We start from the raw sequence: 22,916 nt of genomic DNA, 5'->3' as shown, positions 1-22,916 counted from the left end.
TCTGTTAGAGCTCCCCCCAGAGGCCGGAGCTCAGTCTGACTGCTATGGGCTGGAGATGCAGTCAAAACTGTAATACACTGTACATAACAATCATGGCGGACAATGAAACCCTGGAGTTTGTAACGGAGCATGAGCGGATACTGCAGGAAATTGAGAGCACCGACACAGCTTGTGTCGGTCCGACTCTCCGGTAAGAGCCGGTGATTCTGTCCGCGTGCGGTTGTTTATTCTCCATGTTAGAATCTTTATTTAGAAACATCCACAGCCTGTAAGGCCAGGCTAGCACTGGCAGCTAACATCCATAGTGATGAAATGAAGCAAGAGGCTGCACACAAACTAGCTAACAAAGCGCTTTGAATAAATGTAATAAGTCTTTAGTAACACCAGACTCATTTGTGATTTCGTTAATGTTAAATAAAGATACAAAGTCATTGAGTTAAGAGAGATGTCAATATTGTCTGGTTGTGTGGACGTTGTATGTCTTCTTATTGTTATTCTATTGATGCTAGCTGACGGCTAACTAGTAACAATCTTGTTGTTTTGTACAAATCAGAAAGTTAAGATTCACGACAGTCTCTCGTAGGACGCGGCTCGGTCTGAGGGAAGGGTTTGACTTGATCCAGTTCCAGCTCTGTTGTATTCTGGATCAGTTCTGTTTGCAGTAGTAGCTTCGGTAGTAGCTGTCAAGGCCACCATGAATGACATCAGTTTGATAGGCTGCAAAGTGAACTAAACAGCAACCTTTTCCGTATTCATGCCTTGAGGCGATGACTTTAGGTGTCAGTGAGCAAAACAATGAAGATATGCCCCGAAGGTAACAATGCAGAACTCTTTCAGTTTTGTTTGACGTTTATTGATGCAATTCTGATCACACCGCTAAGTTTCATTCTGTAAACAGTACATGTGGTTAGGATGGATATATTCCTGCGCGGTGGGGTGTGTGTGGCAATTGCAGAGACCTTTAAATGGGTTGAGAAATTTCAAAGGGATTTATAGTAGCCTTAAAAAAAAGAAAAAAATTTAGAGGAAAACATCAACGTACATGTACAGTATAATTTTTAAACGACATAGTAACAACCTGAACTACTATCGCTGTCTTTGTTCCCTATCTGGGTTTTATTTGCATACTCTCAGATGGATGCTTTTTTTTCTCTTTTCGTTTTTTGTTTCCATCTCCCGATGTGATGTTTCTCCTCCTTTTCATTCATTCATTTTTACATTGGTTGTAGCAGAGCTGCATGTTGAATATGTAATTGCACTGACATTGCTGAAAATTCCAATAATATTCAAAATGATTGAATATTACATATACATTTGTTGACCCTATTCTTTTTTATACCACATAACATGTCATCACCACTTTCTTTGTGCTCAAAGGTTATTTTCTTCAGATCTCCTCTCTGTGCAAGGATCTTCACTCCCAAGTATAAAAGATTCTTCTGTCATTTTAACTGGACTGTAATTGAAGTACTAAACAATTTAGCTTATGCATCTCTGTTTAAAGAAGGATTACATGTATGAAAATACAGCAAGGGAAGACCTGCATTAATAAAGATGGTTAAAAGTTCAGCGGATGATGTGCAGAATGTGGAGTGGCAGTTACTCACTGGTCCTATAGCTGAACGTAATGTTTGAATATTGTCGAATACATTTCTCTAAAGTCAAAGGTATTTGCCAGTACATTCTTTTTCTGCTTCTCTGATGAGACAGCCAGTCTCGCTCAGTTTGTGTGGCACCAATTAGCAACAAATATCCTCTTAAGGGAATTAAAAAGGTCAACTCAAGCCAACCACAGATTCCAGTTCAGACAATACATTCTAATTGATCCAAGCTATCAAACAATCCAGTCAAGTTCATGTTATTATTAAAATTGGTTAAAAAGTTTTCTATCTCAGGAAACCCCACAGATTTCATAGAGTCATTGAATTGCAGCGTTCACACCTCCTGGATAAGCATGTAGCAACAGTGGACAGTTGCTTGGTGTGTGTTGGTAACTTTGCCGCAATCCCTTGTAGTGAGCATGCATATAGCAAAAGTGGAGAGGAAAAGTCCCCTGTAGCAGGACGAAACATCAAGCAGAACCAAAACTTGGCTCGATGTGAATGATCATGTTGCTGGGGGTTTGACAAGGTAGAGTAGGTACACACAAAAGAAACTCAGACATCCCGACCAAGAAGTACTGACTATGTTTAAGAAAAAGTAAAAAGTTAAATAGCAACAGTAGCTCCTTTTGTGATGTCATCTCAGAGAGAAACACAGCTAAGCAGATGAGCTCTGAGCCAGTTTTCTTGTAGTGAGTTGCAGTGATAAATCAGCCAAAGGCTTTGTTGAGGAGAGAGACAGGACAGGACCAAGTTCATCATGAAGATATCGGCAGCAGCTCAGTTGATGCACCCTGTCAAGGAAGGTGTCACAGCTAAACAAAAAGACAGACCAGATGTGGTTTCTATGAAGAGAAAACAGAGAAACAACATGAAGTTAAAAGCTGAACTTAGAAAATAACTTAGATTATTTAATTCTGATCACTAAAGGATCCTCCTCCCATTCTACTAGCAGTAAACCTGCAGTCCGTTAGGGACATATGGATCAATCAGATCTCTAATATGTGATGGAAATGATTATTAAGGGCTTTATAATCCCTTAATAATAGAAGAAGAATCTTACATTTTATTCTGGATTAACAGGGAACCAACGAAGAGAAGCTAAAATAGAAATAATTTGATCTCTGTTTGCCATCAGAACTCTTGCTACAGATTTTGTCTTAGATGAAGGATTTTAACTGTAAGTCCTGTTGGTAAAGAATTACAGTAGTCCAACCTTGAATAAATACATGCATGAGATAAGATAAAATTTATTGTCCACCAAGGTGGAAATTTTTGTCTGGATCTCCAACCATAAAATGAAACACATTCTTAAAATCACAGTCATGGACTCTGGATATTCCATGCTGATCAATGATATGATGATCATTGAAACTTGATTGAAATTCTCCAAGCAGGTCGGCCATTGCTGTGGGATTACTCACACACCTGATTAGCAACTATATAGGGATGATGTCTTTACAAACATAAACAGTGGGTTGATGCACTGTGGGCTGATGCACTCAGCTTGTATACTTACAAGCTGAGTGACTGTACATGTAAATACAAGCTTTGCCTGTATTTACATGTACAGTCACTCAGCTTGTAAGTTTATTCACACACAGTGATGGCCAGGCTGCCTGTAGTTAGTTTCATGTTACAGAGACTGTAGTTAGGTTTAGACAGAGGTTCCCAAACTGTGCAGTGGCAGGGGGGGGGCATTGCAAAAAATGTTTGGAAACTACTTGGGGGGGAGGGGCAGGAGAAAAAGTTTGGTTTGATGCTGGTTGCTGTGCTGATAAGTTCCCTGTGAAATCTACAAAGAGAGACTGAACCAGTTAGCACTGTAAAGGAAACATCTTTGAGAAAATCATTAACAAAAACATCCTCAATGCTCATGCCTTGTTTGCCACAGTGTACAGATTAGCAAAGGTTTTGCCTATCATTGAAATGTGACTGAAGTAGTAAACTCATTACTCCTACACAGTTAAATGGTTTCTTAACAATGACCAACCACTTTGATGCCTTTCTTACTACAGTAGTGAGTCTACCTTTGTTAAAGTCCATTTAAACACGGACTGTGGAAGAACCACCGTGTTGGTTCTGCTGGAGCATTTGACACGGTTGACCATGAGAGCAGGGTCCGACTTAATGCTATAGTAAATGACTGGTTCAAGTCTCATTTAAAGACGTGAACCAGTCCTTGTTCTCTAGGCCTTGTAAAGAACATTTCTAGGAATAAATGACTGATGTCCCAAAAGATCTATAGAAACTCATCCATGTGTTTATCTTTAATTGCATTGATTACTGCAACAGCGTCTTCACAGGTCTGCTTAAAAAAAATAATCCTCCAGCTTCAGCTGATCCAGAACGCTGTTCCTGGCGTTCTGACTAAAACCAAGAAGATGGAGCACATCACCCAGTTCTCAAGTCCTTCCAATGAGAGAATAGACTTTAAAATATTGTCGGTAGTTTATAAATCTAAATGACTAAGTACCAAAACATATTACAGACATGTTATTGTATCACTGTATCATTGAGTTCCTTTAAATAAAGGCTAAAACCCTTTAATTAATAATAACTGGAACAATAACTAATTCTAGTCTGGAGTACAATTTTTTATTACTTCTCTTTATTTTGCAACTGTAGTGTTTTGTTTTTCATTTGTTTATTGTGTTATGCTTTTATCACTTTGAGTTGCCTTGACTGCTGAAGTTTGCTACAAAAATAGCCATATTCCTCACAGAAGTCATCTGGACTGACTTCTGTAAGTCCAGATGAATGAGGAAGTTATAAAAACTGAGTCAAGTCATATGGTGTAAGTGACTTGTTTTTCCATTTTGACACTAGCTAATCAGTAACTTGGTCGTTGACTTTCAGCTGTAATCATTATTGCTGCACTTTCAATCAGCTACTGTTTAGGCCCATAACATACCGGATTCTTGGGAGCCACGTAAGCGCGTTCTGTTGTCTTTGAAGTGTGTGGAATATTTTATATGAATACATTGTCCTGAGACTGAGAGTTGCAGTATTAAGATGAATTTTCCAATAAAATTAGTTCAGTATTAGTGACCAAAGTGCTAAATACTCAGAGAGCATCTGGAGAAATTGTGGTGATAGAAAACAACTCTTATTGTCCATGAATTAAGTTCATCTTTATTTCATAAAGCATCTGAGCTAGCTGTATTAGTATTGTATAACAAAGAATAAACATGCATTGTGTTCATGACTCAATGAAGAAACAACTCTACCTCTATGGAGAGATAGAGAAGTGGAAGTGTTCATCTGGTCTTTGTTGATGAGGACTGATTGCTTTATATGGATTGTAGATGCAGAAGTAGAGTTTCCACACCAACGACATGAATGTCCGAGTTCATATGGTGACATGGAGAATGAGCAAAAGAAAAGAAATGGTAAAACTGTCCTGCCGTACAACATTAGATTTTTATGAGGTCTACTGCAGATGAAGTGTTTGAACAGACTGAAGAGTCAGGATCTGTTAAAAACATTTTACCATAACAGAAACCCTAATGTTTAATTGGCTCCGGTTCAGTTATGCTATTTACTTGTTCATATCCCCATTTTCATGCATATCCGTTACCATTCATTCCTCCCATTTTCATTTCATATGCATATGTACTTGCACCATTGTTTCAGTTTATTTGTCTTTGTATTTCAGTATTTTCACAAATTAGAAAGAAGAATAGCGATAAGATAAGGTAAGATAATGTAAAATACATTATTTTCTAAAAACTGTCTACATTGACTGGGGTTCTCATCTCCCTTTTGCCTGGTTGGCTCTTGAAATATGAGATTAGAACCCTTTCGGAAACCAAAATAACTTTGTGACCTCCTGGGGATTTTGAGAAAACATCACTGTCTTACAGTAAAAAATGACCATAGTTGGTTCTTAAAACGTGGCTAAACATCGATCTGATGCAGGAGTGTCAAACTGCAGCACGTCACTGTTTTCTGTTTATCTTCTTACTTAATTTTACTTGTCATAGAAACTTTTTGACAGGGTGCCTGCACATTCTTAAAAAGTCTTAGATTCATGTACCTATAACCTTAAAATACCTTAAATTCGTGAAAAAAAAGTGATTTGGCCACAAGTCTTAAATTGTGTCATGGTCGGGTATTAAATCTCATATCTATACTGTTTTTTCCTCCTCGGGCTTTTCTGTCAGTCTTAAAATCTCACTAAAACCTACAGGAATTGTGTATTAAGTAAACATAAAATTGACCTAATATTGTTAAAATTTTCCATAACAATATCATTTGAATTTATTCTTTTCCCCACCTTGCTCCTTGGGTGAGCTGTAGCATCTAGATCATTAAATCTATAGATCTGTTCCAGGTGTGGACATTGAAGAAGGTGAAAGTCTGAAGTCATTGACATGCAGGTAGTTTGTGATACTTTAATCCCTAAACAAATATTGCATTCAAGGTGTCCTTTTCCAGCTGCAGCATTGGATCATACTTATTTTATGACAACTTCAGTTTGATGTACAGGACAGATCCAGTTAGTTTTAGAATAAAAGAAAGAAATTTGGCAGATGTGGGTAATGCATACTTAGCAAAAAATTCCTTGATATATGGATGTTGATCATAAACATAAATACATACAGCGTACTCTACTTGGAATTTCAGCTTTTATTTTTGATTAAAGTATGTTGGATGTGTGGTTTCCCACTCAGTCAGTTAAATAAGTTAATTAGTGATGAAGTTTGTGGTTCACATGCAAGCAAATCACACAGCCAATTTACTGTCTGATGTAATGTGGGAAAAATAATATCACCTGTAAACCTCTAACTGTTTTTTCTTTGCAGGCTTTTTTGATTATTCTGAATGTTCTTTCATTAGCTGTAAATGTGTTTAAATATAGTACATTTAAAATAATTTTTAACTGAAGCTGGTGATTTCTGTCTACTGTTTTCTATTTATTGATAAAAAAATTATTGTACTTCACTTAGTGTCACTAGATGGAGACATTGCTCCTGAAATAAACTGTTGTTGGGAACTGACAGTGTTCTTTCTGTGCTCATCAAAAAACTTTATTCATATAATATCCTCTTGCAAAATGCTTTACATGCCCGACTACCTCTAAGTCCTCTCTGTGTAAGGCATTTTATTTATTATTTGTGTAATTCTGTAATAGCTATAAATCTTTCAGTTTTGAATTTACATTTTATATTTAAGCGAGTCACTTAGTGAATAAAAGGATTGAATTACAACAGACCGCCATGAATAATGAAAGCACAAGAATTGTGTTAAATGCAATTTGTGATGACATGCTGACTGCTGTTACAAAATGCACAGCTTTGTCAAGATAACATACAACTTTTGCGACTGAATGCAAAAGAAAAGATTTCCCATGACCCACTGCAGGCTGTGCACAAATAAAAAAAAACTGAACTGAACAAACTAACACAGTTGAGGTATCAAGTACTGCTACAGCAACAAGAATCACTGCAAGGTGATCAGCAAACAACTTAAAGCAAAAATGTAACTCTAACGATGGACATAGACATATGTAAAGAGACACTGGTGAAAATGAATAGCTCACCCTCTTTTTCTTTTACTCCCCCAACCCTCTTCATGTTCCCCTTTTGTCTTGTTTAGGTCCATTTATGATGACCAGCCCAATGCTCACAAACGGTTTATGGAGAAGCTGGACGCCAGGATAAGGAACCATGACCGTGAGATTGAAAAAATGTGTAATTTCCACCATCAAGGCTTTGTGGATGCCATAACTGAGCTTCTTAAAGTTCGTGCTGATTCAGAGAAACTGATGGTAAGAGTGAACAGGACACACAAGACTTCAAAACAAATCATCACTAAATCTCTAAATTTTGCATTCCTATATGTAAATACATGTTGTAATAACATATATATGTAGAATTTTACTAGAAAAATTAATTTTACTCCTGTCGAACGTGCACCAATTAATTGACTCTGACTTCCTTAAAGAGGCAGTATTATGTAAAATCAACTCTTTTGAGTTTTACATCATATTATAATGTTATTCCTTCATCAGAAACATACCTGGAGTGGTGCTTTGATTATTTCGTGCATGTTTAAGAATTCTTTGAATTGCCTGTGGCAACCATTCGGGTTGTAAAATACTTAGAACCAAGGAGCCAGAAGCTGCAGTCTCCATCTGAGCTTCTGCATTACAGAGCACCTCTCACTAATCAGCTCCTCCAGTGACAGCAGCAATTAGCAAACACCCAGTGAAACAGTGTATTTGCTGAAATGATCATATGAGCTACTTCTCAATGTCAATTTATTTATAAAGCCTTTTAGAAACAGGCATTAACTTCACCAAAGTGCTGTATAGTATTCATTAGAGGTGTGCCGATCAATCGGCCACCGATCATAATCGGCCGATTTCCGTGAAAAAGTGTATGATCGGTGATCGCCGATCACGGTCTCTTGTTGCCGATCACACAAACCGATCACCTGCATCTCATTTCGCAGCCTGCCTRTGCAGCTGGTCTCCTCTTTCCTTCACACTGCACAAATGCGCAGCARCAAATCCTAAGCGATGTCGAACTATAACGCACTGAGTGAATGGGGACGTTTGCGTGTGCGGCGGAAAATTGAAGAAGTGGGGTGAAGCACGTCAAAATGCATCAACACAACGGAGCTAATACGACATAAAAACAATGGCATACTTGACGGAGTTTGGCTACATCGAGGCTCACTGCAGTAAAAAAGACATACGGAGGATCAGATAGCAGGTAAAGCAGCGCACAGCTACAAACACTCACCCGGATTAGCATGACGGTCAAAAAGCTAAACAAATAACCCGCAAAATAATTTAAGTCTTCGAGCTGCGATGTAAGACGCTGGTTCTGCTCTCGCTGTTGAACCGCTGCTACGCGCTACAGGTAGTAATATTTCACAGACGGAGCGCCGCTTCTGCTCCACCTGGTAGTGACTCTCACACCGAACCTCTGCTTAAAGCTGCAGCATCTAACCTAAAAAAATTTTTTTTACATACGTATTAAAACTTTCGCTGTCCTAACATGAGACAGATTATCTTTGAAAAAATAATTGACCTCCTCCCTGTTCTGCATAATTACTCCGCTCAGTCAGAAACTTCCACTCAGAACTAGCAGTAATCAGCTAGCCGCCATGCTATCAGGAAGTTTTCATTCAGTAACTCAGGATTGTTTATTGTAATGGAACCTGTATTTGCCTTTGAATGTTAAGTTTTATACTTGAATTTTTTGGGAATGTTGAGAGGTTTTATTTTGACTCTTTGCATTTTTTAACTTCTTCAGAGCCTTCATGTATTTTCAGTCTGTTGAAGATAGTATTACCAATAGCAGTACAATTTGCACAATGCCTGTTTTGTTTAGTTTTCTTCTTGGAAAAAGTTATTAAAAACAAGTTGTTGTCTAAATTAAGGTGAATTCATGGTTCCTTTTTCCACATAATGTAACCGGTAGTGCTTATGATTAAAAAAAAAAAAATTATGTAATCGGTATTGCTGATCGGTATCGGCGATCAGTATTGGTGATCGGCCCTCATGGGTGATCAGAATCGGAATTGGCAGGAAAAAACCTGATCGGCACATCTCTAGTATTCATTAAACCACAGAAGAAGACACATAAAAATAAAAACACAAATTAAAACAGACAGGGCAAGTAAATTAGGTTGGGCGTTTTCAGTTGGTTAACAGTATAATGCTGAAGGTAGACTTTCAGGAAGAACACTCCACCTGGAGTATCCACTCCATCTTAAAGAGGCAGTGCCCAAGGCATCAAATTGCAAAGTAAAATTTCTTTGAAGTCATGTTTGACATATATATATATATTGTTTTTACCGCGACTGAAGGCAACATAGTTAGTGATTGTGCAATAAAATGGTACAATGTGCCTGGAAAATACAAAATTCCACCCCTTTAAGAAGCTACAGATATTGACCAAAACTAACTTTTTCAACAAAACCTTGCTGCTGAGATGGAAATAATAATTTCTTTTTTTTTCTTAGTGTTTGTTGTGAACCCAAAGTATAAAGTGTTGCATCCTTCCTCAGTATTTGTTTGTTTACCTAAAGTCATAATGTTATCGCAGTGTTCACCAGAATTTTTTTTTTATTTTTTATTTTTAAAGTCTACAATCTATGTTTTGTAGCTACAGGAAAGAAATTGTGGTGTTAGTATATTTTCATGATTGGATTCTTCATTGCTTGAAAAAAAATAACCAGTCCTCAAAAAGCTCACTGGTCAATTAGGTCATGGCTTTCAGTTGTGTGACAAGAGCCGAGAGTTCAAAAATCCAGATCCAGAATTGAGAAGTTTGTCACTGAATCTGTGAGAAAGAGCCTGTCACAAGCCATTAAAGCCCATGAAAGGCCCAGTGTACCAACTATGGGTTCAGGTCCCCGCTGCCTGGTTAATCTGAATTTACCCGGCTTTGTCCTTGCTCCTTCATGGACAATGAGCTGATTACGAGGCTAAGCAGCTGCTGGGAGTGAGCTGCACAGGGCATGAAGCAGAGCAGCAAATGCACTCTAAATTATTCAAAGTCCTGTAACACAAAATTTACTCTTCAGTCAGTTCAGAAATGGATTTATTAGGGTTTTTTTTAGAATTTGTAACATAATCCTTAATAGAGATGAATAAGAGGAGATATTTCAGAGCTTTGATGTTGATGTCTATTTGTTTTCAAAGGGTCAAGTGACGGACACTAACAGGAGACTGCAGGACGCAGGGAGAGATGTAAGTTCATGTATGGGTGTAGTCCTGCATGTGTGGAGGACAAACTGTGCCTTTTGTTTTCCTGCCATGACATGCTCATTATCTGTAAGAACAGTTCTGCTGTGGACATGACCGTTCTTTAACCTGGTAGTCAACAGGGTGACCTCCTTTTCATTGTCTTCCTCAATTGTGTCATCCCTCCCCCAGGTAACAGCTCAGACAGAGGAGGTGATTTGCTGTCGGATCCAGCAGAGGAACATGGCCACCACAGTGGAGAAGCTTCAACTCTGCATACCAGGTGACACAGGTTACTGTTACCTGAGAGACCTCATCCCAGTGGTAGAGCACTGGTTGCTGGAAATCTCTCTCACAAAACCACTGTCCTTTGGTTCCAAAAAATTACAAAATTCATCCTCACATTTGTTGTCAAGGCAGAAACCACATATTTTGGATGTTTTCTTTACAAACAAAATAATTTCTCAATAGACTAACTCAAACATGTAACGTAATGTAAATACCAAAACTGGGAATGGCACGCTGTGCTGCAACGGTGACACAAAGTATCAGGTACAATGCCTGCATGACATGATAGATACATTTTGATTGTTAGAAGATGTTTGACCAGTTTAGATTCAGTCCCTAACAATGTTTGTATTTCTTTTTCCTCTGAAAAATCTCTTTGACTCTGAATCAGCTGAAAAATGAGGTCTCATAAAGACAACAAACTCATTCTGTTTTTTATGTGCTGTTCCATTCTAGTGCTTGAAATGTACAGCAAACTGAAGGAGCAACTGGATTCCAAAAGGTAATGATGTCACAAAACATTTCCTTACTAGCTAGACTGTAACAATGGAGATATGCTAAAACCAACCTAGCTTGGACTGAAGTGAAGCTCAGCTAATGGGAAACAACAGGTTAATTGTACAATTTGTATTTGCAACAAAAATCTGTAATCTTTTGCAGCTTTCAAACATGAAACACAGAGGTGTTGCACAGGCTGGGGCTTTTTTGTAGATTCAAAGGTGGTGATAATATGCATGCTGCCCAGGTGAGAGGGGCTTCTGTAGTGGTGTGATGAGTTCCTGGGTGGGGGTCGATGGCTGTTGGGGGTAATTCGCTCCCTTGATCTCAGTGTGGTAGCCTGGCCAGGTGGAATGGCTCGTCTCCCTCCCCTGCTGGTCCCTCGGAGCCCTGTCTGATGTAGGTTTTATCTACATCAGACATGGTCTACCTGGTGTGAGCGGGTCATTTGTGGATTCATCCACATCCTCCGTCCTACTCTGTGGACGTGTCTTTCTGCCTGTAATTGTTGTTTGAAGTTTAAAAAGCCATGACAACATCTTCCAAGTAATCTTAGTGTATGTAGAGTCAATCTATTAACAAAAGTAAATTAATAATTCTTTCAGACAATTTATTTAAACTCTCCAGATCATGCTTCCTTTTTACCTCATGAACTTCCACTGTGGCTGTTGCTGAGTAACATAAGGACAGGGTGTTTGTTAGGGACAGGAAAATAATGATCCGTTTACTGTGAATCAAAAGAAGAAGTTATTCCCTGAAGGACAATTGACCCTCACCGTGCCCTTGTTCGCAACAAAGCCGCCCATGCCTGTCTGCTAGGGTATAGCATCGGCAGACCTACTAGCACCCATAGCCAGGCTCAGCCAGTCACACTGCAATAGGAACCTTTCTGGATTTGCCAGTGAATGATATGTACTTTTAACATGTCTGATATGTCTGTTATATGTGCTATATGCTTCAATGCACATTGCAGTGTTATGTAAGCGTTGGCGCTCTGGTCGAATTCCTTTCGCTTTCCAATGGTTTGTAGCGTTTGTGTCCTCTCACTCTGCCTCCTGACGAACCTTTTCATCATGAGCTTTATAAGAATGTCTTTATTCATTTGTCCACAACGCATTTTACACTCACTGACCAACCAATTAGATCCCTTCACAACCCGCCTATCAGCCTAATGATGGGAGCTAGCACACTGACCCAACGCTGAACTCATATATACACATACCAGACTCAGGTCGATAATGACAATAATAATAATAATAACTAGAAAAATTCCCGAAAAAAGTTGGATGGACCCCACCGCTGGGATCAGAGCCAAAGCTTCTGTGGCCGTGTTTAGTTGGTTCCAGTGTACATCAGGGTGAAGAACTTTTCATGAAAGTCCTTCTGTCTGTTATACCATCTTGTTTGGGTCAAAGGTCATCCATATATGTGTTAATCTAATCAGCTGTTCTAGTCATTTCAGTCCTGTCTAGATTTTTGAAATGTTCTGTTTCAAATAGTCAACTCTGGATGTTAAGTCACTGGTGTTCAAATCACAACTCCCATTTCACCTTTAAGGTAGTGTTGTGTTCACTGTAGTGGATTGCATTTAATTAAATCCATGGTCTTCTTTGTCCTGTTATGGGTTATTTGCCTGAATTTCTTTAATGTTTTGATATTAAGTAAAACAATTGAAATATTGTTTCAGTTGTTTTACTGTTTCTGACTATTTCTGAGAATCACTCAGAATACATATTTCAATAGTGTGATTTATTAAGTTCAGCAAATATGTATTTAATATTGCAGGGCTGTCCATTGCAGATCATAATAACTGAAACTGTACTCCCCCCAGATATTATGCTGCATTGAAAACCATGGAGCAGCTGGAGAAGGTGTATATTCCAAGGTAGGATCACACAGTCAACGTTTGTGACTGAAAATTCTACAATAAATGTTTGAATAGCTCCTAACCAACTTCACAAGAAGGTGTTCTGGTTGTGATTTTTTAAATCAAAATCATAATGGATAAGATATTAAAAAGCTCCAAAGACAAAACATTTAACTGACAGAGCTCAGTCATATCAAAGGAAAGGTGGCAATTAATGACTAGTGGCAGGCGGCTGTTGTAACCAAAAGCCAACATGTTTGATTAAAGTGTAACTTCACAATGGAAGGACTGAGTGGCTGTGAATCCCCCTCCCCACACCCCTCCAGGGTTAGTCAGTACAGGTTCTGCCAGATCATGGCAGAAAATCTGCCCAGACTGAGGGAGGAAATCAAAGAGATCTCAATGTCAGACCTCAAGGACTTCCTGGAAAGCATCCGGAAGCATTCCGACAAGGTTGGAGAGACGGCGATGAGACAGGTGGGACTGTTTCTTCCAAACCTTTAACTGGCAGAAGGACAGAGCTGCATGTTTGATTTGTGTATGGTGCTTCTGCCCAGGCGCAGCAGCACAGGACCTTCAACAGTGCTGTGGCAAAGCAGGTCCACACAGGACACTACAGCAAGCCTGTGTATTCTTTGAGCGGACGCACACACACACACATCTCCAACGGCCTGCTGACCGATGACGACGCTGGAGACGAGGAGGAAGCAGATGAAGAGGTGAGACTGGGTTAAAAAAAAGTGTTTTATTTTAAATTTTTATAGCTCTATGTGTTCACATTTCCCAATGTCTATCACAAATCTGTTTTTATTGAAGCGATTATTAAACTGTCTTGCAACAAACTGTTGGGAGTTTCACTTTCTGTCTTGCGTGAAGGTTGTGTAATTACTGATGTTTTCTCTCGTGTGTCTTCCAGGTTCTTACAGCTCAGGACTTGGTGGATTTCTCCCCTGTCTACAGGTGTCTACATATATACACTGTGCTGGTAGGTGATTCTACTGCTAATTCACTCGACAAGGAGGTGTGACACTTGATGTGATACATACAGCCACATTGGAAAAGACTGAATGAAAAAACGACAATACCTTATTCATTTTTCCATATAGTCATCAGAACATTTGGGCATCCAGCTGTAAGGACCTGCTTTGTTTGCTGATTTATTCAATAAGTTTAAAAGTCAACAACACTCAGTATCTCTCCACGTCTACCTTTCATGTGAGAAGTTTATGGGTTTTGATCCGAAAAAGCAGATTTCTTTTTCATGCACACCCTGTCCTGTAGAAAGCTCATTAAATTACTCTAAATGCTGCATCCCAAAATCCATCTGTTTTAGTTTGTTTCTATAAATATTGTGTCTTCAGGGTGACAGAGAAACATTTGAGAACTATTACAGGAAGCAGAGGAAGAAACAGGCCCGCCTGGTGCTGCAGCCACAGGCTAACATGGTGAGCACCTCATGTCTTTCACTGCATGTGCAAATGTAAATGATTGGTGAGCAAATAAACATGTTGTTCTCCAGTTCTTTGTCAATAAGCAGTGTTCTGCATTTATTAGTTCTGAGACACAAAATACAAGGATCAAAAGAAAACATTCTGAGACCTGCCTTCTTATTAAACCATGCACCCTTTGTTAAAGCAACACGGTATATCACAAAAATGTTTGAGAACTGAAATGATGTGTTTTCTCTGTTTGTAGCATGAGACTGTAGAAGGCTACAGAAGATACTTTAATCAGATTGTGGGGTAAGATGTGCCTTTCACTCTGGTTGTCTCCTGGGTGCACTAGAAGTTTCTGGACTGCAGACATGTGTGTGTGTGTGTGTGTGTGTGTGTGTGTGCGTGCGTGCGTGCGTGCGTGCGTGTGTGTTTGTCAACAGGTTCTTTGTAGTGGAGGACCACATCCTCCACGCCACCAGAGGGCTGGTCACCAGAGTATTCACCGATGAACTGTGGAACATGGCCCTGTCCAAGATCATTGCTGTGCTCCGCACACACTCTGTAGGTTGACACTCACACTAACATGTACTCACACACCATCAGCAGCACTGGCTGTGTTTTCATTTACCTTAAAATGGAATTAAAATGGACCGTAATTCCAAGTTGGAATTACGAAAATAAATTTTATTAATGGAAGCATGGCGAAAAAACTAAAGTTTTTGTGCACTGATGAGGTAGGTTTTCAACTGTATCAAAATGAGTGTATTTCCCAAAAACAGCAGTGGAAACAGTTTTTTCGCATCACACGACTCATGATCAACTGCAGGAAGATGAAGAAGATGACAGGAGGATGATGGTGCAGCGTGCTTTTTCAGGTGTTATTTTTTAATGTTTTTGTGTTTCTTATTTCACGGAAACACTGCAAATGCAACATTGTATTTTTTCAAAGTTAGCGGAATATTGACAAACGTAAACACAAATACTTTCTGTGAAAGAAAAAGAGACTTAAGTTCAAAAAAATAATGGAGATCTACAGTATGTTTCTGGGGAGAACTTTCCTTTATTGATACTCATACATAATAGCACAGTGGAGGTGAGTGCACCCACAGGCACACTGATAATGTCACTCTCAACATAAGAGGTCAAAACCCACACAGGTATGTGGCCTCAGAAGAAGTCACTGGGGCTTAATGAGAGACAGATTACAACAATAACAGCATATTTAAAGGGCATATTCCTGACTGCTGTACTCCAGTCAGTTGTAAATGACTGAGGGGATTATGCTAACAGGTCAGAGAATGGGCTACACAGCATGGGAGGAGGGGTCCCTGACAAAAACTGAGTCACAAGAAGCTTCACTTCATAGAGAGGATTGCAACATGTTCCATTAATATTCACCTACAGGCGTTTTGCCTTGTAATGAGCAGCAAAAATGTTTGTTGGGATAATTGCTGATTATTTGTACTTCTTTAAAGTTACTTAAATGAACAAAACCAGCATTCTAATCATAAATATCACCAGACCTTTAGGTTGTAATGCGTACCGTACTGAACAGAAAACCGGTTTAAAGCACTGAGATCCATCTCAGACACTGCTGTGATTCCACCATGTCTCTTGCTGTTCCACTGGTGGACGCCTGTCTGTCCCTGTTGGACTCTGGTCCTGATGTTAATTTACACACTTCAGACTGGACCCTGGTGTTACCTTTAAGACATTGTGCTGCTTTCAGCTCATAAATCAGTTTGTACGTCTGAAAAATGGAAGGGCTTGTTGATAGTAGTTCAGTCACATCCCCTCACCCCTCAATGGGTACCCTTTTCATAAAATACATTCAAGTCAAGGCTGAGGCGTCTTCCTCAGCCTCAAGGCTCTAAAGTTGCCTCTAAAGTTGTCATGAGACGACTGTAGAGGGTTAGAATCTGTCTCCTTTTTTAGAGTAAAGTCACCATTATAATTTTCTAACAATTTCCCTGTAGAAACATAACTTTTAAAAACTGGAAATAGGAATTTTTCAAAAAGATCTGTTTATGTTATTAAAAAATGTTATTCTAAAAAGCAGAACATCTTTATTTTCTCATCTAGTTTAGATCTTTTGGTGTAAATCTGATAGTTGATCACTTTCTTCTCCAGTCCTACTGTGATGACCCAGACCTGGTTTTGGAGCTGAAGAATCTCATAGTGATCTGTGCTGACACACTGCAGGTTTGTTCAGAGTTCTGCTTTAATTTAATCAGCTTGCATGAAAAGCTTGACTAACACATTTGGATCTGTGTGCCTCTGTATGTTCACACAGGGTTATGGTTTCCCAGTGAATCGACTCTTTGACCTGCTATTCGAGGTCCGAGACCAATACAATGAAACGCTGCTGAAAAAATGGGCCGTGGTTTTCAGGTGAGATTCCCTCTAAAACTGTCTTTCTTCAGGGAAGATGCCTACTTCAGATAGGGCATTTTTATTTTATTGAAACAAGAAAGCCACAATAAGTAATTGACCAAAATCTAACACTTCTTATTCATTGTTTTTTTTATTGTTTTTATTTTTTTCAGCCTTAAAATATTCTTTACTTCAGTTGTGGAATATATAGTTCATCCCACAAACCAATTTGTATTAACCAAAAAGTATGCCATCTTTCTGTTCTTTGCTTTTAAACATTAAGTGTGATAAATCGAATCTAGTCATAGTCATATTTTAAAGCCATTTAAATTTTACATTAATACAACAGATTTAATACTAACAAAGAAGAAGTCAAAGTGGAAACACTGTATGTGAAAAATAAGTACATCCTCTGATCCAGTAGATCAGGGGTGTCAAACTCAAGTCCTGAAGGGCCGCTGTCCTGCAGTTTTTAGATGTGCCACAGGTACAAAACACCTGAATCAAATGGCTTAATTACCTTCTCAGTTCTCCAGAGCCTTGCTAATGACCTAATTATTCTATTCAGGTGTGGTGCAGCAGAGGCACTTCTAAAAGTTGCAGGACACCGGCCCTCGAGGACTGGAGTTTGACACCCCTGCAGTAGATTCTAGAGCCAGCATTAGTTGCAACAATTTGAAGAACTGGAGAAGTTTCCTGTCTGACTCTCAGTCTCTCGTGTTGTAGATAGGCCTGTCGCGATAAACGATAAATCAATTAATCGCACAATAAATTAAACCTATCCACCTCATTTTAATTATCGGCTTTATCGTCTCTTCCTGCCTTTTTTTCTTTCTATTGATGACACTGAATGAAAAAAGCTCAACTCCGGTGCTCTCCACTGACCCTCCCTTCCTCATTTCCTTAGTCTAATGTCCAGCGCACAAGACACGAGTTGTCGGCCCATTTCCAAAACCTGAGAGACACATTAGCCGACAGAAATCCTGGGTATAACGGTTCGATCGGGTTCGTCATGCCTGTGGTGTCCAGCCACATGGGAGCAAAATAATGGCTACAAGTCCAGTTAACTAATTTTAAAATCAGGCATTAATCAATGCTTTACTAGAATCTACCTGTGATGCATGTGGCTAGAGTCAGCGTAAAGTCCTGACTAAATGAAAATCATTATAACCTATTTATGTCACGTTAACGAAGAACAGCTGAAAACCTACCGGTTTTATTAACTCCGGTAGTAATTTGGCTCCAATTCCTCCTCTTGTCACTTCTATATTCTTTGCATGAAATGTTGAATAAACATTAATGTTGTTTCCACATATCATCTTCAATGTCCTTCGGGTCGCTGCTGTGTCAGCTGTTTGGGATTCCCCTCTGTAATTTCACCTCAGAAAGCAGGAGAATCCGCGCTTTCTGATTGGCTACCTGTCACATTCAGCTTTAAGCTCCCAGTCGAGGAAAACCCCTGATTTAGATCGGAGCGGCCACGACGATCTACCGTAACACACCACACACTACAGGATGATCGGTTACGAAATCACCAGCGACAACCTTAGATTGTCGTAAAGGGAAAATAGGGGCAAAAACTGTGTAGTGTGAACTACTGCATTAGGTAGTCGGATGTGCCCGTCTTCTCTATTTAAATCTAGTAATTACTGAAGGGCAATATAGTATACAGACTTCACAATCTGCACTCTTTTGGTTGAATGCAGTATTTATTTCCACTTTGACTTTATGTTTAGTTTTTATTCAAGTACGTTTTTTGTTCATGGAGACAGAGAATCCATTTTATTTTTGATTTTGGTTGTTTTGTTTCTTTGGTTTATTAGTTCCAGTGTTATGTGTTCGTTTGAAAATAAAGCGTATCTATGGCAAGAAATAGCATGCATTATTATGTCATTTCCATTAAATCAGTGTCGAAAGGCCTTGAAACAATATTATCGTTTATCACAATAATTTTTTAGACAATTAATCGTCCAGCAAAATTTGTTATCGTGACAGGCCTAGTTGTAGAAGAATTTTGCTCTATTCTTGTTTCCAACGTTGCTTAAGTTCAGTTGATTTTTGGAACATGTTAACACCCAGTGCATGCGTTAACACAGAAGAGCGTTTTAGTCATGTTGTGATCTGGACTGTCTGGGCCCGCGATTCTCAGACTTTGGCACCGTTACCAATGGTTGGGCTGCCCTTAGCCGTACTTAGAATAAATGTTGGTTTGACATTTATGCTGAATAAAACATGGAGGTGATTAACTGCTAACATGAGCTAACCGGCAAAGTCATGAGTTGTTGAAATAGCTTGAGCTTTTATTTACACAGGAAGTCATCACAGAACACGAGAAACGAAAAAGTAGACCCTCTGTCATACTGTTGTTTTAAAACATCTGTTATTTTGGTTGTTCACTTAGTTTTTTTCACACAGCTTTTCCAATTTGGCTTGAGGTGTTAAGACATTTTGGAATCTGTTGTGTTTTTCTAAACAGCAATGTAAAAGTAAGAAATACTGTGGAATTCAGTTCATAGTTTATATTCCCCAATTAAGGGAAAAATAAATCAGTATGAAAACAATTTGTATTCCCTCGCTTTACTCTGTCTGATTGTCCAATCCATCCATCCATCCATCCATCCATCCATCCATCCATCCATCCATCCATCCATCCATCCATCCATCCATCCATCCATCCATCCATCCATCCATCNCCATCCATCCATCCATCCATCCATCCATCCATCCATCCATCCATCCATCCATCCATCCATCCATCCATCCATCCATCCATCCATCCATCCATCCACTGAGGTAATATTTGTAGTAAATTTTGTATTTATACTTGAAAGCTGACTAAAGAGCACTGAGAAGTCTAGATGTTAGTGTGTGGCAAAGTATTGGGTTTTGACATTAAAACATGCATGAGCCCTGTTTAAATAACTGACCATAATTAAAACCCAGTATGAACCAGATCATTTTTAACATGCTGATGTGTTGATGCTTAGAAAGAGCATGGCCCTTTTTCTCCAGTGAGTGAGATTTTCATAGAAAGCCAAGTGATGTTAACTTCTTCCTGCTATTGCACTAAAATCTAAAGTATAACCTAGAATTAAATGTTGTTATTTTTGCACAGAGAGATCTTTGAGTCAGACAACTACAGCCCTATCCCAGTGGAAACAGAGGAGGAGTATAAACTGGTGACCAGTCGCTTTCCGTTTCATGATCCTGAGATTGAAAAGGTGACAAGAACCAAAACTGCATAATGCACTCATAAGCATGACTTTCATGTGACCAACATGCCATTAAAGTTTTGTTGTTCTTTGTTTCTACCTGTGTGTGAGCAGCAGGACTTCCCTAAGAAGCTGCCGATGTCTCAGTCTGTCCCTCAGATCTACACACAGGTCAAAGAGTTCATTTATGCCAGCCTCAAGTTCTCAGAGTCCCTGCACCGCAGGTATGCACAGTCTTACATTTCAGATGCTTGCATTAAGAGCAAAGTTCATCACCTTTGAAATGATGACATTTAATAGAAACTGAACATAATTTGCAGCAAGCCTCATCAGTATTTTCACTTGTATTTAAAGGATCCCATAATTATCCGTGAACAGGTTGGAAAAGCATTGAAACCACCATAAAAGTGATTCTTTTATCCATGAGCCATATTCTCCTGGAGGTTTCTTCACACCTCATATCCCCCATTCTCTTACTCTGGGAGTTTTGTAAAAACTGAAAAGCTGAACCTGCAGGAGCTAAATGTTGTTTGTGTCTTCAGTTCAACAGAGATCGACGACATGCTGCGTAAATCAACCAACCTACTGCTGACCAGAACGCTGAGCAGCTGCTTGCAAAACCTCATCAAGAAACCTCACATAGGACTGACTGAGGTGGGACTGGAGCTCTCTCACACACACACACACACACACACACACACACACACACACACACGCGCACACACACGCATCATCTCACCGATTTCAATGTGACATAGCATTTAGTCATCTGCTGTAAAAACTGTAACCTTCCCTCTACAGCTGGTGCAGATTATCATAAACACCACTCACCTGGAACAGGCTTGTAAATACCTGGAGGAGTTCATAACCAACATCACCAACGTTTCACCCGAAACAGTTCACACCACAAGGCTCTACGGCTTATCCACATTTAAGGTAACAGAGTAAAAACCAGATGGAAGCAGAAGAATTAGGTCACATCAGGACACATTCATCTCAGATTTATTTTCTGTTTGATGAATCAACTTTTATAGCAATTTAAAATATTGGAGCAAAGTAATGGTAGACACATGACTTTTAAAACTATAATAAGACATTATAATTTGTCATTTGACTGTTGCCGCCATGGTGCCCTGCTGATTATAAAGGGATACATTCGCTGTCAAAGCTTAAGTGTAGCTTTATGAACAAAGTGTAAAATAAACTTCCTTCATAGCATCAGATGGAGGGGATGGGGGGGCGAACTGCACCATGCAAACAGCAAGATGTCAGATCCTGCAGGTCTAATGGTCAAAATCTGGTTTCCCTTCATATAATATAACATTTTTCCTTTAATATTAATATTGAAGGAAAAATTTTGTTAGTGTATTACCTGCAGTAAGTGAATTAGTAAAAAATCTACATTGTCACAATTTAAAGAAATTAAAAAGTACATAACTATAACAATACATTGGTATAAGCCTTTATCCCCTACTATAAATCAATGGAAAGAGAGACTAGTGAGCGTTTATACAATGGAGAAGACAACAGCAAAATTATTGATGACAACTGATTTATTTAAGAAAAGGTGGAATCCTCTGGTGACACATTTACATTTGACATTGTAGTAAGTAAATATAGATGCAAACATATTGGGGTACCCTGGGTACAACATTGCACTATGTATGTCTTTATCAAAATGTAAGTAAAAATTACTGAAAAAGAATTTCCCTGTATTAAATATCTTATATATTATACTGGTAATACATATGTAACTTGATGTATATCATATGGAACAAGGAAGGGAGTACTCCCTGGAACTACAGCTCGTCGAACTGTTCAGATGTTGTTTATGTTATTTGTTTTGTAGTACCAGAATGGATGTAAGTGATTGGAGATGTCAACTGTTGAATATGTCTGCAAAACTAATAAAAGTTTTTTTTGTTCAAAAAAAAAAAAAAAAAAAGTACATAACTTGGTACAAGACAGTAGGACACAAGTCAAACAGTACTGCAGACAACAGCAGCACACAGAGCAGAAGGCATCTCAGAGCCTGTTTGTGCTTCCTGTTTGAGATGTTTATGCCTTTATTTTAAGGTTGTTCAAAAAGATAAAGATATTAAGTGTGAAATCTGTTGTCAGGACGCTCGCCATGCTGCAGAGGGAGAGATTTACACCAAGCTAAACCAGAAAATTGACGAGTTCATTCAGCTAGCAGACTATGAGTGGAGCATGGCAGAATCTGATGGCCGCGCCTCAGGATACCTCATGGACCTGATCAACTTCCTTCGTTCTACTTTTCAGGTCTTCACACATCTTCCTGTAAGTTTAATGAAGCCTCTGACGGGCCCATTGAATGTACAACCATGTAAACTACGACTAAAGTCACTGTGTTGTTGGTCTTAAGAGACATTTTTGCTTTTATTTAATGAGGTGGTTTTTCTTGTAAATGTGGAGGTGAGGAATGTTTTTGTTCATTTCCGTCCAGCTCCCTAGTCTTCTGTTTTTACATCTGAGGCTGATCCTGTGCTGGTGTCCCAGTCTGAGTGGGCCACTGGTTGGTGGGCTCTTCGGCACCATCTATTGTGTTTTCTTTCAGCTTGAGTGTTTGTTTTTGTTTTTTCCAGAATGCATCCTGCCTCCCCACTCACACCTTCTCCAATGAAATGTTACTTATGCCAGTTTGTTTTATTCCTTGATTTTTATTTTCACTCTTCAAGCATCCAAGATAACTGGTTGAATTTGCTTCCTCCTTTCCATTTATTGTTGCTGCATTTTTTCCTGTCCTTTCCCTCCTCCCCCCCCCTTTCTTCTATTTTTGGTTGGTTTTGGGTTTTCTGCTCAGAATAACAACAATGACCATGCATCAATGTCGGTGAGTATATTTGCTCGGATTTTATTCCACTTTGCTGCCATTTTGCAGCCAACTGGGAACATGAATGCATGCTTGTTTGACTG

The 22,916-nt window shown here is 39.0% G+C and overlaps 1 protein-coding gene across 6 annotated transcripts in view; it reads left to right on the top strand.

Moving 5' to 3' along the window:
* The window catches only part of exoc6 (exocyst complex component 6), a 34,308-nt gene that overhangs the window by 3,451 nt on the left and 7,941 nt on the right, over positions 1-22,916 (top strand). For 2 of the 6 annotated variants that reach the window (XM_008438205.2, XM_008438203.2), the window contains exons 1-20: positions 40-190; positions 7,203-7,374; positions 10,264-10,311; positions 10,498-10,588; positions 11,050-11,095; positions 12,923-12,976; positions 13,285-13,435; positions 13,516-13,677; positions 13,875-13,943; positions 14,320-14,403; positions 14,654-14,700; positions 14,835-14,955; positions 16,525-16,596; positions 16,688-16,785; positions 19,883-19,988; positions 20,094-20,203; positions 20,522-20,633; positions 20,781-20,915; positions 22,101-22,280; positions 22,804-22,833. In XM_008438205.2, coding sequence (XP_008436427.2) covers positions 45-190; positions 7,203-7,374; positions 10,264-10,311; positions 10,498-10,588; positions 11,050-11,095; positions 12,923-12,976; positions 13,285-13,435; positions 13,516-13,677; positions 13,875-13,943; positions 14,320-14,403; positions 14,654-14,700; positions 14,835-14,955; positions 16,525-16,596; positions 16,688-16,785; positions 19,883-19,988; positions 20,094-20,203; positions 20,522-20,633; positions 20,781-20,915; positions 22,101-22,280; positions 22,804-22,833 — 2,034 coding nt within the window. In that variant the 5' untranslated portion in view covers positions 40-44. Of the gene's footprint in view, positions 1-39; positions 191-7,202; positions 7,375-10,263; positions 10,312-10,497; positions 10,589-11,049; positions 11,096-12,922; positions 12,977-13,284; positions 13,436-13,515; positions 13,678-13,874; positions 13,944-14,319; positions 14,404-14,653; positions 14,701-14,834; positions 14,956-16,524; positions 16,597-16,687; positions 16,786-19,882; positions 19,989-20,093; positions 20,204-20,521; positions 20,634-20,780; positions 20,916-22,100; positions 22,281-22,803; positions 22,834-22,916 lie in introns of those variants that run through there. The other 4 variants (XM_008438206.2, XM_017310932.1, XM_008438200.2 and 1 more) reach the window with 3 other exon arrangements.

Source organism: Poecilia reticulata, linkage group LG19 (assembly GCF_000633615.1).
Source record: "Poecilia reticulata strain Guanapo linkage group LG19, Guppy_female_1.0+MT, whole genome shotgun sequence".
NCBI classification, from domain to species: Eukaryota; Metazoa; Chordata; class Actinopteri; order Cyprinodontiformes; family Poeciliidae; genus Poecilia; species Poecilia reticulata.
This window is presented reverse-complemented; position numbering and strand designations above follow the sequence as displayed.